The 17,934-nt window shown below is 42.8% G+C and overlaps 1 protein-coding gene across 2 annotated transcripts in view; it reads right to left on the bottom strand.

Moving 5' to 3' along the window:
• FAF1 (Fas associated factor 1) overlaps nt 1–15,316 on the bottom strand; it is a 158,355-nt gene extending 143,039 nt beyond the window's left edge. The window contains exons 1-2 of one of the 2 annotated variants that reach the window (XM_032191904.1): nt 15,210–15,316; nt 1,644–1,712 (exon numbers count right to left, since the gene is read on the bottom strand). In XM_032191904.1, coding sequence (XP_032047795.1) covers nt 1,644–1,712; nt 15,210–15,254 — 114 coding nt within the window. In that variant the 5' untranslated portion in view covers nt 15,255–15,316. Of the gene's footprint in view, nt 1–1,643; nt 1,713–14,329; nt 14,411–15,209 lie in introns of those variants that run through there. The other variant, XM_032191903.1, reaches the window with a different exon arrangement.
• Between the last annotated feature and the right edge of the window lie 2,618 nt (nt 15,317–17,934).

Below are 17,934 nucleotides of genomic sequence, written 5' to 3'. Positions count from 1 at the left end.
TGCATAACTTAGTTTCCACTCCTTTTTATAAGAAGGTTGCTCTTCATAAAAAAAAAAAAAAAGAGCCAGTGCCCTTCTAATGACAGACTTAGGACATCTTTGTCACTTTTATTCACCTTAATTCATTTATTTTTCTTCCACAACTTACCTTTTCCTTTTCAAAGACAATTTCCTGAAGTACCTCTTAGATCCCTAATTTTCTTTCCTGTCTGACTTCCCATATGCCTTTTTTAAGCTTGCATTTTTGGGTCATTACTTCTTTCCCACTGTGTTCTACTTCTAGATCATTTAATCATCACTAACAAAATGAAATATGGAAAGGGATTCTCATAGCTGTAAGTACTCCACTCCCTTTATTTTTTCTTTTGAGACTCCAGAATGAGCATAAATAAATAAACAAATCCAGTTAGTTGTTTTTGACATTTTTCATCATTATTCTTTTTCAACATCACCTGTGAGCATTTACTGTATGTTAAGCATACACTTTACAAAACCCTCACAGTCATATTCAGCTGATTTAATGCATCATATTGAGAACCTTAAGACCTAGAGAGAATGCATAAGTCATTCTTTGCCTTCACATAACAAACACTAATTTTCAAAACAGCCCCCATTACAACACAACAAACTACTGTGGCAAAAGATGTTTTTTTTTTAACAGTACCAGTCTGCCAACACACACTTGGGCTTTCCTGTTTAAAGATGATGATATGTACACCCTTTTGCACACTGTTGTCTCATTCCTGCTCATATACTGACACATGGCAAATAAAGACGTGGTACACTTCACCCAACACTGACTTTAAACATTAAGCTTCAACATTAAACATTAAGATTGGAGTACAGAGAGTTTGATTACAATAGGTTACAATATTACATGTCATTTTAATCACTGTGCTTCAAAAGAAACACGGCATTCCTCCTAGCAAGCACTGCTTAAAACTTCACCATCTTTGCGATACTCAGTTTGTAACCATTAAAACATGGAGTTTCTTTATTCATGCTGATAACTCTCTCCATGGGCAGAAAGTTCACCTTAAAATACATAAACCTGTTTTATTGTTTTCCTTGTATTTGTCTGTACAATGAACCCTGTTACAAACAAGGCAACAGTCTTTTTAGGGTGAGCTTGCTGGTTTTTCTGTTTGCATCTGGATAATACCAAATCTGAATCAGGTACAGACTTAATCTCTGACTGAATTCTGCATGTCAATTAGCAACAGAGGAGCAAATATCTCATTTTTAACTAAAAACATTAAGAACTGGAGACGTTCTTATTTTTTCCACAGGCACTCCTCAAAATTCTTGTGTGCATGTGCAAGATGTCTTCCAAAAATGCTGCCCTACTTACACTACCTACAAAAATTAAGCATAGAACTAAACAAACAGGAAACTAAACGTGATGTGAAATGTGGATTTAAAGAAAAATAAACAAAGTAGGCATGAACACAATCAAAGTACACCAGGGTATGTGCAACTTGGTATTTTGTTACCTGACAATGAGACTTTAGCAGACCAGAGTCTGCAGATAACTTGCTTGCCCCAGCCATAAGAAACATTCAAACTTGAAATAAAGATAATAGCTGTCTCAGCAAGATGGCACATTGCTGTTGATCTAAAGTCATTTTCTTAAAAATACTTACCACTAAGTCCCAGTTATTTTGTTCAAGCAAAGTTATAGCTTCATCAATATTTTCTATACCAGTACACGCCTGGAAAGAAAAAGAAATAGTAAACTGAATTAAAAGCATTGATCAAATTATTAATACTTATGAATTAATTAATTTCAGCAGAATGACAGGAAATGTATAGGTCTTTGATTTCTGTTAGGAGAGGATAATGCAAAAATTAGATTTCAAGTTTCAAGCATCCAGAGGCTTGGATATAGTTCCCTCTTCCACCAGGAATTCTTCTGTAACCTTGAGCAAGCTACACACAGAAACAAGTAGTTGTTTGTAACAGGACAACAGTGCTGTCTCATAAAGGTGCTTTGAGATTTCCAGGTTCAAAGCTCTGAAACACTTCTATTACCTTAAACGAACCACAAAAATACTTATTTGAAGTTTGAGTTGTTGTTGTCTAAAACCAAACCCAACTCTACAGCTTCCACCATCACTTGATACCTCTACACACTGCGGGTGTTACACAGCAACACCCTGTAAGTGGAGAAGAAGGTGGCAAGTGTGACTCTCTGACCCATCCAAGTGCAACGGAGCACCCTTGTGAAACTATTTAAAACAAAGACTGTCTAATGGAACATTTAAAGTGTTTTCCTTTCAGATAAAAGGAAAAAGCTCACATATCATTCTAGCCCTATACACTGGCTGGAATAATAGTTCAACAAATGTAATGCAACAGGATTTTTAAAGTAGTGGTAATATCCATCAAGATGGTACTGTAAATTGAGCTTAATTCCAAATACAAGAGAGCATCTTGCTCAGTGAAAACCTTGGTCCAGCACCCTCTTTTTTTGATATCAATACCTTTCTGACTATTCAACTTCAGCTGACAGAGCACTGCTATTCATTCTGCCACGCAGTCGCTACCATTCACACTGAATGGTATCAGATGTATTTCATCAGATGGAAAAAAACAGACACAGTTACACTTCTTTCTAGAATTTATCTTTCATCATAATCAAAGCTATCCTCAGTATTCAAGCACAACGATGAGTTCAGACTTTTACAAGATCTGAAGCATAACAGCGTTCCCTCTGCTCCACCACACAGTTGAATAAAAATATATTTATATAAGTAAGTTTTATACCAGCTATATAAAAAAATCAACCAATGTTTTAATAGCACCACTACAGAGTTAGCAGCAGCAAACAGATCACTCTTCCCAATTGCAATGATGTCCCGTTTTCCTTTATGTGCTAAGAGAGGAAAATGGCAGGGGGGTAGGAGCACAGAAGAAACCCTTTTTTTTTTTTTTTTTTTTTTTTTTTTTTTTTTTACCTCCTCCCTCCCAAAACATACAAAGCCATCAGGTCACACATTTTCCATGCTCGGGCTTGACTTTTCTCTCAGTTTGCAACAATAAATGTATGACAAAAAGAAAGAAATTAAAAAAAAAAAAAAAAGCCAGTTGAACTTTTGCTGAAGTGACAGTCTGAGGTTCCAATAGCAAAGAGAAATATACTTAAAATCTGGCCAACTTAGCAACCAAAAGCCACTACTTGCAATTTATCAGCCCTGTAAACCCTACATGACTTTTCAGAGCATTATGCTGTTCCAACCAGCATGTCTCCTTCTGTTATCTTTTTTTAACACCTGTATACAATTCTTAATAAGCAAGGAGAGCAGTTTTGTGGAACGCCCTTGTACCATTTCTACAATCACCTTTAGTTTTAGTACTGCTCAAAATTAATTGTCAAGATTTCACTTTCCAGATTAACTAATTTTACTGGTTGTCAATAGAAAAGAATACAAACATTTCTGAATGACAATGGATGAATGAACACTACTCAACGTAACCACAAAACCAAGGTTTTAAGATCTTCCTTAACATGCGTTAGTGTCACATTCAGAGCAGACTGTGACTTCAGAACAACATCTCGACACGAAGAAGAATTGAATCAGACACTACAAACCCTCACGTACAAATTTCTGCCTCAAGTCATGTTCCACCACTGGTCTAAACATCCATAAGACACTTAAAAAGTGTTTCTTTCCTGCATTATAAATTCAAGAAAGTCACCTGGTTTGCACCTCGTTTATTTCCCCTAAGGAAGCAGCACACAAAGCAAGTCCTCGCCGACAGCCATGTCACCAAGGACTTCTGGAGGCGGAGATCAGTCCCAGCACAAACCTGCCCTACCTTTGCTTTTCTTTTCTTCAGGAAGGTAACACAGGAAACCATCAGGTTCTGTGAGCAACAAAACCAGAAGTCTTGCTCCTTCTGGTTTTGTGTCTCATCCCTAATTGCAAGGGCTGATTTAGGCTTTTCCCGTGGCTGGCATACTTATAAAGTCTTGTTTTTATGGACTTCTTTACAGGTTGTCCGGCTCTATTTTCATGAAATTTAGAAGAATTTCATTAGGAGGGGTACCTGGGTTCAAAAGTTATTTGTAGGGACACCTGGATACCATATTCCTATTTGCCTTACTTCTTTAGGAAGCCAGACTAAGAATCCCAGGGCTTACTCTTTACAACACATAAAGTGTGGGTTTTGCTTTCTTATGCCTTTAATTCTACCCAAAGTGGGGAGAAAATGAACAGAAATAAGAAAACCTTCAAAACATAGGAACGTATGAGCTCCAAAGAAGCAAAACCACATTTGTTATTACACGGAGTGATGCTGAGAATTCTGCTTTGATTCAGTTCAACTGATTTTGAATTCAGATTTATTTTCTGAAGAGACCTATTTAATAGAAAACATTAAATATTTCAGAAGAAAATTCCTACTAGTGAAGTACTAAATCTTAATTCAAGCATCAGCCAGAACATCATCCAAGTAAAGTTTAAAGCTTAAACTACCAGAGTAAAGGTAAAACCTCCAACGTTTACCATTTTGCAAAGCTTTACACACCAAAAAGAAAACAAGGAATTTATCTGAAGGACAAAGGGGGTGGAAAAGTTTGAACAATGCTTTCTCCTCCTCTCTGAATTCCCTCTCAACCTAGGATAGCATTATTACCCTTCACAGCAGCTACAGCACTTCTCTAGAGACTGAGAGTCTCTTCTGGGATTCTTCAGAGGAAAATGAGTATGATGATGACTAAACTCCTGGTTTGCACTGAATGCACAAGCACAGACTATGAAGATAATGCTAGCAAATGTTAAATTGACTTTCTTAGCGTCCTGCTTTTCCATACCAGGTCTGGGTTTCTACCAGCCAGATTTAGATTTGCATACAGTAAAGTTTCACAGCTCTTCTCAAAATGTTTCTCAGGTAGCTTCACAGCTTAACCACCACCTCCGTTACTGACAGAGCGCTTATCCTGAGGGCAAAGTTTCACAGCTATCCATTAGGGGTCCAATTTGTAAATTTAAAGCAACCTTAATCACCATTAAAAAGTAAAGTAGCCATCAAGGACATAATTCAACAGGAGAAAATTTGCAGGGCAGCCAGACTTCCAGGCACCCAAGACAAACCTAGGAGGTGCTTACAGAAGGCTGTAACGTGTGATGGAAGGCTTGCTCTTCCAAAGTCCTTGCAGAGCAGCCTAACCTCGGCAGGCGTAACAGCTGGATCTGGGTTTTGAGCCCCTCCGTGACCCCCCCACCTCACCAGCGAAGGCTTTAGCCTACCTCCACATCGCAGGATTGCAGCTGACTTCCCCATCTGGCGGCAGCTGCTGCTGAAAATGCTCCTCCTGCACCTGCTGCAGAGATCCAGGCAGTTGTTGCACGGCGAAGCGGAGGAGACAACTGCTGCTCCCCACACAGAGAGCCGGGCTGTTACTGCAGCCGCCGGGCGAGCAGCGGGCAGCTGCTGCCGCCTCCAAGACAGAGCCGGGCTACTGTTGCCCTGACAGGCAGCGGGTGGCATCTGTTGCACAGAAGCCGGGAGCAAATGGTATCTGGCAGCCAGGCAGAATTCACTCCTCTCGGCTCACCTGTGGCCCCTTGCCCTCCTCGCCAAGGCACAATGCGGCAGTCAGAAGGATCCAGACAGCCAGGTTGAGCCAAACGGCCCGCAGCGAGATAGCAGTGACTCAGAGCCCTGCCTCCCTCGACATTTTGGCTGAGCAGATTCTGTATTTCCTTTGGCTACCAACAGTAACCATGTTTTTTTTTCCCTCACAAAGGAACCAACCCAGCCTGGGCTGTAGCCTCGAACATTTCACACCACGGGTTCAGAGCCATTCAAATCAGACTGACCGATGGCAGTGAATTACATGGAGCATCGTCCTCTCCGCTACAAGTTAGCTGGAAAAAGCAACTCCCTTTGAGCCCAGCTGATCTCCACACACACTCTGCCAACTACATCCTCAGCGGTAACCCAGGGCAGATGCAGACACAGGTACCAGGCTCTGCCCACGTAACAAAAAGGATTACACTGGAACCACAGCTCCAAGTACCCCGCACAGCACCAAGCTCAGACAACTGCCCCGCAGGGCACTCACACCAGTTGTCAGCTACAGACTTTCTCCTCTCACTAACATCACACCCGTCTGTCTCAGAGCAAGGCTAAGCTTGCCAATGCCCAGTCCTCAGATACCGAAACAGCTGATACGGACTCTCCTGTGCTGGATGAAATGGGAAAAGAGCTTTCTGTCATCAGCACTTCGGTGCAGCTGAAGCTCAGTCCATCTTTTTAACATTCATACAAAACTACAATGTCAGAGAAAAAACTACCTTAAGGCACAAGATTCAATGGGTGGTATCACCTGAGAAGGCAAGCCTTCACCCTTTGGCATCTCCAGCAGCTAAGGAAACCTCGGAGCAGCCCCTGGTAGCACCCGAAACATAGGCAATGCCCTTCTTCATCACCTCCTTGCATACTTCCCTCTCCAACACAGTGTCTGCTAGACGTCTGCCCAAACCCATAAAGCTTCAGGACGGTAATTCACCTATGGCAAAACCAGAAAGCGAGAAACTTCTCTTGAAAATCCACACAGGCGCTGTCACAGCGGTAACTACATCAAAGCACCTGCATCAGCACACAGCGCGGCTCCCTGAACAGGTGAGCCTAAACCAAGACACTCAGCCAAGCAAAGGCTGTAGTGCCGTAACACAGATCCAGGCTCCACATTAACGCCCTTCTGGCCTGTAAAGAGATTCAGCCGCACACCACGGAGAGGTTTTGGTACCTGGGCACCTCTCACCCCACGGCCCCACCAGCCCCTCTCCCCAGGCTGCCACTCCAAAGCCCCCGAGCCCCTCTGCAGCATGCCCCGGCGCTCTGACCTCGCACCAACCCTGCCGAAGTGAGGCTGCTCCTACTATGAGTCACCTGTGGTTATTAAAGCAACTTTTACTTCTTTTTGGCTTAGACAAACATTTGTAAAACATCCAGGCACATCGACTGAGACAAAAACTGAAAGGTGCCTACTACAAGTATCGAAATGAAGCGATGAGCACGCCTCTCTGTTTTTACATACCTCTGGAGACCATCTGGTAAAAACAAGCAGAGTCGCCAGCTGCTCGTTTAGCAAAAGCAAACTAAAACACTTACCAGCATTAGAAACCTAGAAAGGGTTTAGGCACACACACCGGGCTGAAGTTTTGCCCAATGCATTTCTACTCGCACCCCCACCTATTCACAAGGTTCCTCCTTGGATTGTTTGAGCACCACGGCAAACAAAACCCTACAGCAAGGGATCACTAGCCCCTTTCTACAGAAAGCATGGGGGGGAACACAAAAAAAAGAAAGGTATTTCTGAAGGTCACACAAGACTTTTCCACTATTGGTTACCAAGCAGGCAAGAGTGAACTTTGCCCAGGCTCTGCGATGACTGCAGGCCTTCTGAACAAAGCCAGCGGGGTACAAAGTCTGAGCTGGTAGTGTGAAGCTCCAACCACTTCTGAGCAGAACTTGGCACCACGCTAACCACTTTCAAATGGTCTCCAGCAGGCTCTGAAGGCTCTGGAGACTCTGGAACAAATTCTGCTTCCAGAATACCACGAAGGCACATCCCTGGGAAGACCACGAGCTGAGCCAAGACATGAACCCCAGCCCCCCGAGCCCCACGCTAACACTTCAGCATTTAAGCCACATGTTCCCTGCGCTACACACAAAGAGCAGGGCTCAAACTGAATTAAAAACCAAACCAAAACAAAAGTCAGCACCCGTTCATTAGTGCTCTGGACTACTAAAACCGGCTGTCTTTTCTGAGGACTAAAGACAGCCTCCATTCTCTTCAACTACTATCCAACTACAAAATGCTTTAGCTTGGATTATCACAAGTCTTCTGTGCTTGCTTAATCTGCAAAAGCATCTCAGTGAAGGTAAGAAGCCCAAGATTTCCGGACTCACAAAAATTTTGCTCTTACTGTCCATTGTGTATTGTCCGTTAGCACATTAGAAAATAAAACAGGTAATCAGGGGGCAGACAAACACCCTGGGTTACTGGGTTACCCATTTTCTAGATAAAGAAAGAACAAAGAAAGAACACTAACTCCTATATATTTATATATAATAGATGCTTTACTCAACTTTTCACTTTTTTTTTTTTTTTGGTACAGGACTACAAGGAATGGGCCTATTTGTCAAACCTGGCAATGGCATCCATAATCGGAAAATAGAAGAACATTCAAATCCTAGCAAAGCACATGTCATACTACAACGCAAGCCAACAAAGATCACAAAAAAAAAAAAAAAAAAAAAAAAAACCACATTTATCTAAAGACAAAATTACATAAGCTTTTAAAAGCATTAGGGCAGGAAAGACTGCCAGCAGGTCACTGGGATCAAAGGATGAAGACACTGAAGTATGCATGGAAGGTAAGGACATTGGAAAAGCTAAATGAGTTCTGTCTGCTTATATTCACTAAAGAGAAACCTGGGGACCATCCTGCAGCAAAGCTTCTCTTTACAGAGAACTCTCACTCTGAAGCATCAGTAGAGACACACAGTACAAATGGCCAAGACCAGAAAATAGTCTCCAAAATTTTAATGTAACTTACGAATACGAATTTATTTATAGCAGACTGTTCTTTTAAGTCAGCCAGCTTTAAATGCTAAATCAACCCTCCAATCCTGAAGTGTGGACAACAGATTTTTGGTGAATTTTATTAGGGGGGAAAACCAGAAAGGGTGAAGATTTCTACTGTTCAGACAACTTTGCCTTCTGTAGCACGAGGAACAGTAGAGTACGTAGAACAGAATTTGTATATACATGAATATATATAATGACATACCAAGGAAAAGTGAACACAGCTTCTATAAAGCAAACTCATGTATCATAGAACTGCTCAGAGGTCCCCAAAGAGCTCAGTCAGTTGAAGAACTCAACCCTAACTCAAACCGACACAGTTTATTTCCAGAAGTCTTACAATAAATTCCATCATCAAGCTCTTAAATTGCTGACTTTCAGAAACGAGGATGGAGTAAATCCATTCAAATCCTGTTTCTTACAGCTCTTTCCTACGGATCAGCCACCAGCCACTGCTGCAGATAAGACACTCGGCAAGCTGGGTCTTCGATCGGAGCCGATACGGCACCTTTGATATTTGCTCACACAAACAACCTGACCTTTAAAGAAAAAAACAGAGATGACTCAGTTTCAGAGTTCTTGTCATTACAAATTGGTTCCTGCAACAGGTAAAATGTGAAACCTATACAAAATACCTCAGAGGGGCTGCTGTACTCTGTTCTGGTTTCAAAACGTCTTAAGAACTTCAGTTTTATTGAAATATCTTTTGAAAGCGTGCCTCCTCCCACAGAACAAAGAGCTGCTCAACCAGTCAGACCCAGAGGACCAGTACAGGACTGCTTTGATAGGCCAACTAACATCTAATCCATACATTAGGGCCTTGCTTTCCTCTCTGAGTTGTTTTTAACAACTGCGTATTATCTAGTCAACTCTAAAAAATGGGCTTAATTAGTAGCTATCAATCCAGCCAGTAAGCATGTTGTTTCCTTTCATCCTAATGACGAGGGACAAATAAAATGTTAGGTGTTTACCCAGGCTGCTTCTGGTTCCTACAGCAGTTAAAAGAAAGGACTCACCTAATGGCTGCCACACAAACACACAAACATAGCCACTTACTAGAAAAATAGGAAATTCTATCCAAAAATGCCATGGAGGTCCTTTAATAAACTATTAACTCCTGTTCCTAGGAGGACAAGGCATGAAAACCAGGCGTGCAATGGTAGCTGAACCATGAGAACTGAGCAAAGAGAGGGGGAGACATTGTTTTTTCAGACTTTCTGCACCAATGCGATACTCTTAAGACAGGAGATTCTCAGGACCCCTTACGACTTGTAGCACCTCGCTCACATCTTCATCCTTTTTCCACACCCCTTTCACACAAAAACATTGACTCAATAGATGTGTTTACTGCAAGTGATCCTTGTGTACCAAGGAATACTAGCCACATGTTTTAATTTCTATTTGCCAAATAACTCTCATTTTCTTTCAATAAAAACACATTCCTAGGAGTAGAGATAATTGATAATTTCCTTATTATATCTCCTGTTATTTGTCATGGCATTTGAAAAAGGATCCTACAGCTATCACCTCTCGATCTGTTTCAGTGACCTACTAACCCAAATACCTATGTGAATAGGCTGATGGAAACAGTGACATGACTACTATGATGTGAACTCTTTTCAAGGTAATTGAATGAAAAGAACTGCATAAGCCTCTTTCTGAAGATGAATCAGTGCTCCAGTGGTAAATTATTTAGGTTCCTACAGCACGGCTGTAATGTACACAAATCATAGTATCCTCTTTCCTCCCCATAAATGTCGGAGAGTATTTCTAATTAAATATCTGTCCTTGTGTAAGGGAAATCAGCAGGCTTTTCCATCAACAGCTATCAGTGGAAATATTTGAGTTATTGTGTTTCTAAATGGACATCATGCTTACTCCCATTTCTTATTTGTGGCTCTGGAATCCACTTTACCTCCTGCTTAAAGGCCAGAGAGCTGACAAGTCAGAACAAAACTAGGAACAAAGCTTTGGGCTTACAGCTGATTCTAGAAGCATCTAAAGAAATTAAACTGTTGAATCTTCAGAAACACACAAAGAACAAATTAATATAAGCAATGGCCTTGGTAGCAGGCAGTGACAATCAAACTAACCAAGCTAAAGCGCAGTAAACACGCAGCATGCTTTCATCATGGCTCATGACCCTAAGGCCACTTGGAGCAAACAAAACCAACTGTGTTGCAAACCAAGAGGTCCAACTACCGGTTCCAATGCTGCTACTGACTCTGTAATGCTCAAAATTATACGATGGGACCAAAAAAAATAATAATGATTAAATAAAATAGTAATGAAGATGTAAAATGTGAGGCATCACAGGTATAAATTTCAATATGCTATAGTGTCCTAAGGTCCTCGTCGAGTGTCCCGACTTGAAGCTGTTCTTGTACCCACCTGCCTCCTCACCCACCAAATTTTCATGCTGACATTAACTACCAAGTAACAGAAAGCAAAGCTCCCTCAGCACCCTCAAAAAAAAAAAAAAATGAAGACACCCGTCAGTTCTGCACATTTACCATTAGATAGTGAAAACTGTGTGCGTAACACAGATAATCTTAGCCAGGGCCGAAGCAAATTGATGTTTTTCATAACCACACAAAAAAGAACCTTCAGAAACACATCCTGTCAGTTACTGAACAGCTCTGCGTTAACTTCCAAGCGATAAAGATTCTGCAGTTTCTTTAGTTTGACCATTCCAGAAGGAAATGGGTAGCCTGAATTATGGTTAAACCATAGAAGTGCATAAATAATATATAGAAAAATAAAACCCCATAGGCTGATCTATCAGTGTAACAACCGATTTGATAACTTTAAACATGGATTATCTTGCATGCTTTCTCACCTTTCTGGCAAGGATTTTCTTCCTTCCCAATTCCCCCTCGCTCCTCCCACAAACCCCTGTTTTTATGAAGAAAAAATGACACAAAGGTGAATCTTGAAAAAAACGTCTTTATGTATATGTGTGTGAATCATACCAAAGCACTCTATTGCCTGGTGTGCTTTAAGTTAATTTTGAAAATAAAAATAACACAACTGTTTCACAATGAATATAGATGGAAGACAGAAGAAAACTATTGAATACCTGTTGTATCAGTGAAAGCAAGGAATTTTGAGTTTTACCATTCCACACCAACTCAGACCAAATCTTGGCCTTCCAACCCAGACCAAAACTTGAACTACTTATTTACTTGGTCAATGAAAAATGTTAATCCTTCAGCCAACTCTACGTTTAGGACTTAGTTTGAAGAGAATCACGTTGTACAACTAAAGTGGTCCTATACGTGGATATAATTCACCCTGACAAAAGGATATTTTTGTTACCTTTAGCCCCCATCCTAAGGGAAGCTGTCAAAACTAAAATTCAGGTGCAAGTACACGTAAGTGTCTACACGTGACACTCCTACCAATACTCAAAATCATTCCTGAACAGTTCAACTACACCCATTTAACTAAGTTCAGCGCAACTGACGTTTGCAACTGAGTTCACAACTGCAACTGACGTTGCAATTTTTTCCCTCTTTACAATGAAACATTGGCTAACACAGCAGAGAATAATTCTCTTCAAACCCCAAACCTCATCAATTATGAATACATTTGTAACGTGACTACCTGGGTATCCTAATGGAAACAACAGAACATCTTGCAATTAAACACAAGTGGAAGAAGAACAGAGATTTTTAAAATGTAGAAATTATATTCCCTTATTTCTCATGGAATTCGAGGCATGCTGCAGCATCTCTCTTTTACCAATTCAAACACAATTACCTTGTCAAAGAATACAAACACAAGCTGGTGATTTTTTTTTCTTCTTTCTGTGGAATTTTTCCTACATGCCAATGACACTTTGTGGAGAAATTCTGAATTGCATTTAAGTAAGACAACTAAAACTTGTTTGTGTGTTTAACTCCACTACTTAGCTACTTCCACTGAAAACCAATCAGATTACCCACGTGTAATCTTTCCTAAGTGAGGACCTGAGATGGAAAAGTTAAACAGGTTGGTTATACAGCCTATGTGCATGTATACCTGCCTTGTACTCTCCAGGTAGCATAAAGTAATCTTATTTTAAAAAAAGAGTGTAAGAAAATAATTATGAACCATACAGAACAGGCTTGAGTTTTTTAAGACATATTTGAAAAAATATTTTGTTAGATCATCTATGGCGCTTTACCCTGTAGTTAAAGTATTCTGTAAAATTATTCAATGTATGTCTATACATATAAATGTTTTATGTATTTAAGTACACTCTCTAGTATCTCAGAAGTAGCCTGTTACAGCAACCTGAGTTAAATGGGGAAAAAAAAAAAAAAAAAAAAAAAAAAACACGATACAAGCTCCTGCTCTAGTTGAAACTAATGGAAGCATCCCTAATGATTTTGAAAGACATAAAATAAGCTCATGAATGCCTGCCAAAAGCATCAAACATTAGTGTAATTATTACTTCATTGAAAAAAAATTTATGGGGAGGGAAACGCCTTTCATGTTTTAAAGTTCAAAGCCCACTGCTCTATCCCTCCTAAAAGAAGCTTGGGACAGGTGAGTGTGAAATGTTGATGAAGTTTCCCTCCCAGTTTCACTCAAAGATCAGCTGCACAGAACCAGATAAAATTGTTTTTAAAGTTTTCAATATATGCACCATTCTTCAACAAGATACCTCACACAAATATAGAAGATGGCAATATAACTCTAATGAATATATTTATTAAAAGGTACAGAAAACACAAAAGACAGAACCATGAAGAAATACTTCGCACATTTTATTTTCCATTTTAAAATTGTAGTGAACGAGTTGTGAATTCCATCATGTATTTGAAATACCTCAAATCCTTCACCATTTTTAACAGCTTAAACATATGTGGCGTAATAATGACTGGCATTATCCTTTACTAATCTAAAGGCTTAGAGCATGACAATTGACATTCAGTATTTCAAAGTCAGGGAGAAGCTTGAGAATTATTAAAAAAAAAAAAAAATGAAGTGAAACAAAAACAAAGTTGATGGCAGAAATAAGAGAGGCAAAGTAAAGGGGAAAGGAAAAAAAATAAAGCTTCATCTTTTTTTTTTTTTTTTTTTTTTTTTTTTTTACAGAAGCATTATTACACAGTAAAGTACTTCCTGGGTGTCGGGTGCATTATGTCATCCTCAATCTACAAATGATTTCTGCAACTCCACTGCCACTCTGAAGGTTTGCAATAATACTTACTTGTCTTCATGGTATCAAACACTGCAGTTGCTCTTATACCTTTATTAACTGGTTTCAAAATCCAAGCAGAAAAATGCTGCAGAATTGCAAAATAACATTGCCACTGAAAACTTGGAAAGGAGATACAGATTGAAAACCATATTTAAAAGTCTTGTGAAATTTACCAGCTACTAACTGAATCATTGTCTAGGCTTCCAGAATGCAAACCTGTTCTAGCTGGTAACATGGGATTCCACAGAAGTCTGTCCCCACTAGTACAGATGCAGAAACGGGGTCCCAGTCTCCTTTTATGCAAGGAATTGGTACTGGAAGAAGTTTGAAAACCCATCCTTAAAATAGGGCCATTACTCATTACACACACAAAAATATCTCCAAGCACAGCAAAATAAAGGACAACTACAGAAACAGTCACTGAATGTTTAAGTAAGTGAGTGTAACGTATTTAGGTACAAGAAGTGAAAACATTCCCCTGTTATCAACTGGGAAACTGGGAACTCCACACGTTACGTCAGGAAGATATCTGATACCTTTCGCAAAAGAGGAATTATGTAATGTACACTACGGTCACACCACCTGTAATTCCAAAGAAACATCCTTGTTAAACATGTGTGCACACAGAGCGAAGGGATAACTTTTCTTTTTTTTCTTTTTAAAACGGAATAAGCTGGTTTCCCAGCTAACAGATGAGAGATGCTTCTGTAACAAGCAGCATGTACAGACGCCGGTTCTACAACGTGACCCAAGAATGGAGCCACAACGGACTGATCACTGCAAACAGACAAAGCTTAAGGAGGATATATGGACTGAGAAACAATATTAAAACGATGTTCAGATAGAAACCAGCATCTTTACAAGCTGCTTTTGGCTCTCCCATTACAAATTCAGGTATCTTCCACTTGTTTGCCTACTTGGAGATAAAAATATATATATAGAGAGAGAAGGCAGGCCATGGTAAGAAGCGATACAGCAAAGAGATTGACCAGGCCTCTGAACAAACAGCAGCCATCACTTAGAGAAAGACTTAAAAAATACGATTGAGGAGTTTGAAGTTAAATTACCCCGGCTTTGCGGGGCAGGAGGAAGGTGACAGGCAGACACCTGGCAGGGACACGCACTTTCAGCCTACAGCAGCAGGGCGCTGGGTGGGCTGGGTAGAGTTTTCCGCCGCCGCAGCCCCAGGGTGAGTGCCCGGCCGCAGGTGACTCACCCGGCGCTGCCACAGCTTCCCCCGGGGCGGGGTGGGGGGCAGCGAAAAACAACAAAACAACACCCAGAATGAAATAAACTAAAAAAATAAAATAAATAAATAGGTGTTTTTGTTCCGAGGGGGAGACATTTTGCGGGTTCGCCGCCCCTTTTCCCCCCGAGCCCGAGGAGAGGGCCCGGTGCGGGCCGTGAGGCGCCTACCTGGAAGTCCGCCAGGATCATCTCGCGGTCCGTGTTGGACGCCATGGCGGCCGCCCGCTGCCCGGCTCCCTCCGCGCTGCACGGGGCTGGGGGGGGGGGGGGGGGGCTAGGGGCTCATGGGGGCGCCGCTCGGGATCCCGGGCCTGGGAGGAGGAGAGGAGGAGGAGGAGGAGAGAGGAGGGGAGGAAGGCTGCGCTGCCTCGCTCAGAGGCCGGCCCGGGCACGGCGGGAGGAGGAGGAGGAGGAGGAGGAGGAGGAGGAGGAGGCGGCGGCGCCCCCCCCGCGCCTGTCGCACACTTTGCCTGTCATCGAGGTCGCAAAGCGGCGCTTTGCGGCCGCCACGTGACCGCGCTCCTGTCAAGCGCTGTGCGAGGGGAGGAGGAGGAGGAGCAGAGGAGGGAGGAGGGGGGAGGGGAGGGGAGGAGGCGGCGCCTTCCCGGCCTCACGCGCGCCCCCGCCGCCGCGCGGCCCCGCTGAAGGGAGGAGGGCGCGGGAGCGCGCATGGGGAGCCCGGCCCGGCCCGGCCGTCCCTAGGCCCCCGCGGAGGGCCCGGCCCGGCCCGCACGGGGGTGAGGGGCGGGCGGGGGGAGCCGGGGGGGGGCTGCGCCGCCGCCTGCGGCCTAACGGGGCCCTGCGAGCGCGGGGAGCCCGAGCGGCCCTCGGGGGGGGGGGGGGCCCTGAGGCGGCCCGGCCGCGCCTCGCCCCGTGAGGTGCCCGGGGGGGCTGCGGGAAGGGTTTGGCGCAGCCTGGAGCCGTCCAGCCGCCCCCCCAGCCAGCCCTGGCGTGAAACACCAGCAGCGATGTGCTAATTGCCCGGAGTGTGCTCATTGTCCCCCAAATTTCCCCAATTGCCCAGGGTTTGCTGGTTGTCCCCGCCCGTGTCGCGGCCAGCCCGGGTCACACGCCCCTCACGCCCCTCTCCGACCCGTGAGAGCCAGCAGAGCTCCGCCGTGGTAATAATGTCTTAGAAAGAAGGCTCTGTCCCAGTGTGAGGAATCACGGTTCTGTGTTTATTTGTTTGTTTATTTATTTCTCTGTTCGCATCGGCGAGATAACACACCAGTATTTCGGTCTGCCGACTAAATCAAAGGGAGAACTGCGGGGGAAAGGACGGCACCGCCGCACGGCTCGGCACAACCCAGCAGGGCAGAGGAGCGGGACTCGGGGAGGACGAGCCAGCGCACATCGTGTGCCAGCCCCGGGCAGCGAGTGCAGATGTTTCACCCTACCTGCAGGACTGTCCGCCTTCCCAGGAGGAGCTCCTCTAGGTGAGGAATTGTTTAAAGCCTGCTGCTGAGCGCTGCTGGGGACAGGCATCTTCAGGACGCACTCGGTGTCTGTCTTGCGGCTGCATAACCGTGCAGAATTTCAAGGTGGATTAAAGCCCTACTAAAACGCCACTTAGGATGCAAAGCCAGAGTATCAGATAAATATTATATTTTATCGTGTTCCTGCTTCAATTTATGTTGGCAAGGTTTCCCAAAAGGTGTTTTTTTTTCTTTTTTATTACTTGTCGATGTTAGCTTAACAATTCGAGCTCCCCACCGCCGAATATAGGGATGATAAAATAAAATAATTGCCTTCACACCTGCTTTTGTTCAGTTTGATGTTACATACAGTTCTGTAATAGGTACAAGGTATGGTGCAATGCCAGTGACAGCCAAGGCTAAATTACAAACAAATCCACCCACACATTACTAGAGAGTAACTATAATAAAGGCTGAAAAGCAAGTTTTAGAAATTGGATTAAAGCCAGTTAATTCCTGGCATGGATGTAAGCTATAGGTGTGCTGTCAAGATAAGTTACACAGTGCTCACATCTATTACGGTAATATTTTAAATAATGGTATCTATATTAGATCACAACAGGAAGGATTTGATCCAGAGTGAGAAGAAAAGGTGAAAAGCTCAACGTGTCCCGCATCACAGGAAGTTCACGTGAAAGTCACAATGAAAGTTTCTATTCTTCTCACAGCTCCTCGCTCTGCTCAGCCCTACGGTTGTTCCTCTGGCGAGGGTCAGGCTGGTTACAGTGCCTGACACTCTGAAAGTTTAGGCACTGCAGCGACAAAGTCGCCTTCCAGAAGGGTTTTTTGCTGCCGATTTTGGTGCCGATCGGGGCAGCTCGTTCTGTTTTACAGGGAGTACCTTTACCACCGTCAAAAGGAAATGATTACAATGAACACACTTCTTTCTGCAAAGGTTTTTGAAAGGTGTTTGAAGCCCCTACTGTGGAGGAGGTTTGACAGCATTTTCTGGCTGGGCAATTTTACTTGCAGAAGGCCTGCAGCATCCCAGCTACAGTTTACTTAATTATTTTTGCTGTGTGACGTGATTACCAGGAGATGGGGGCTTTCTTTTTTAACTGTAAATCAAAACAATTAGTAGAAGACTGTTGTAAGACCCGCAGGTCCGATTCTGCAGTAAATCAGCAGTAGGTAACACCACCAAAACTGGGAATTTTAGGCACCGATTAGTCTTGAGATAAGTCTATTAACAGCCGCCTGATTGCAAACTCTAAGTTTTGTGTATTGATTCCTCCTTCGTGCAGAAAAACAATTAATATATAGGTGTTATTTATACGCATATATTTCTGGAGTTATCTCTAGGGAAAAAATATAATTCCTATCTTTGTTTACAAAACTATTTGCGCTATTACTTGTGACCGAGAATTATCATGATAAGGCCCTTAAAAACGCTTTAATTTTCCCCTTTTTGTGGGAGC

This window comes from Aythya fuligula, chromosome 8 (genome assembly GCF_009819795.1).
Source record: "Aythya fuligula isolate bAytFul2 chromosome 8, bAytFul2.pri, whole genome shotgun sequence".
In the NCBI taxonomy this organism is placed as follows: domain Eukaryota; kingdom Metazoa; phylum Chordata; class Aves; order Anseriformes; family Anatidae; genus Aythya; species Aythya fuligula.
Note: the sequence above shows the minus strand (reverse complement) of the source record. Positions and strands in the feature narration are given on the sequence as shown.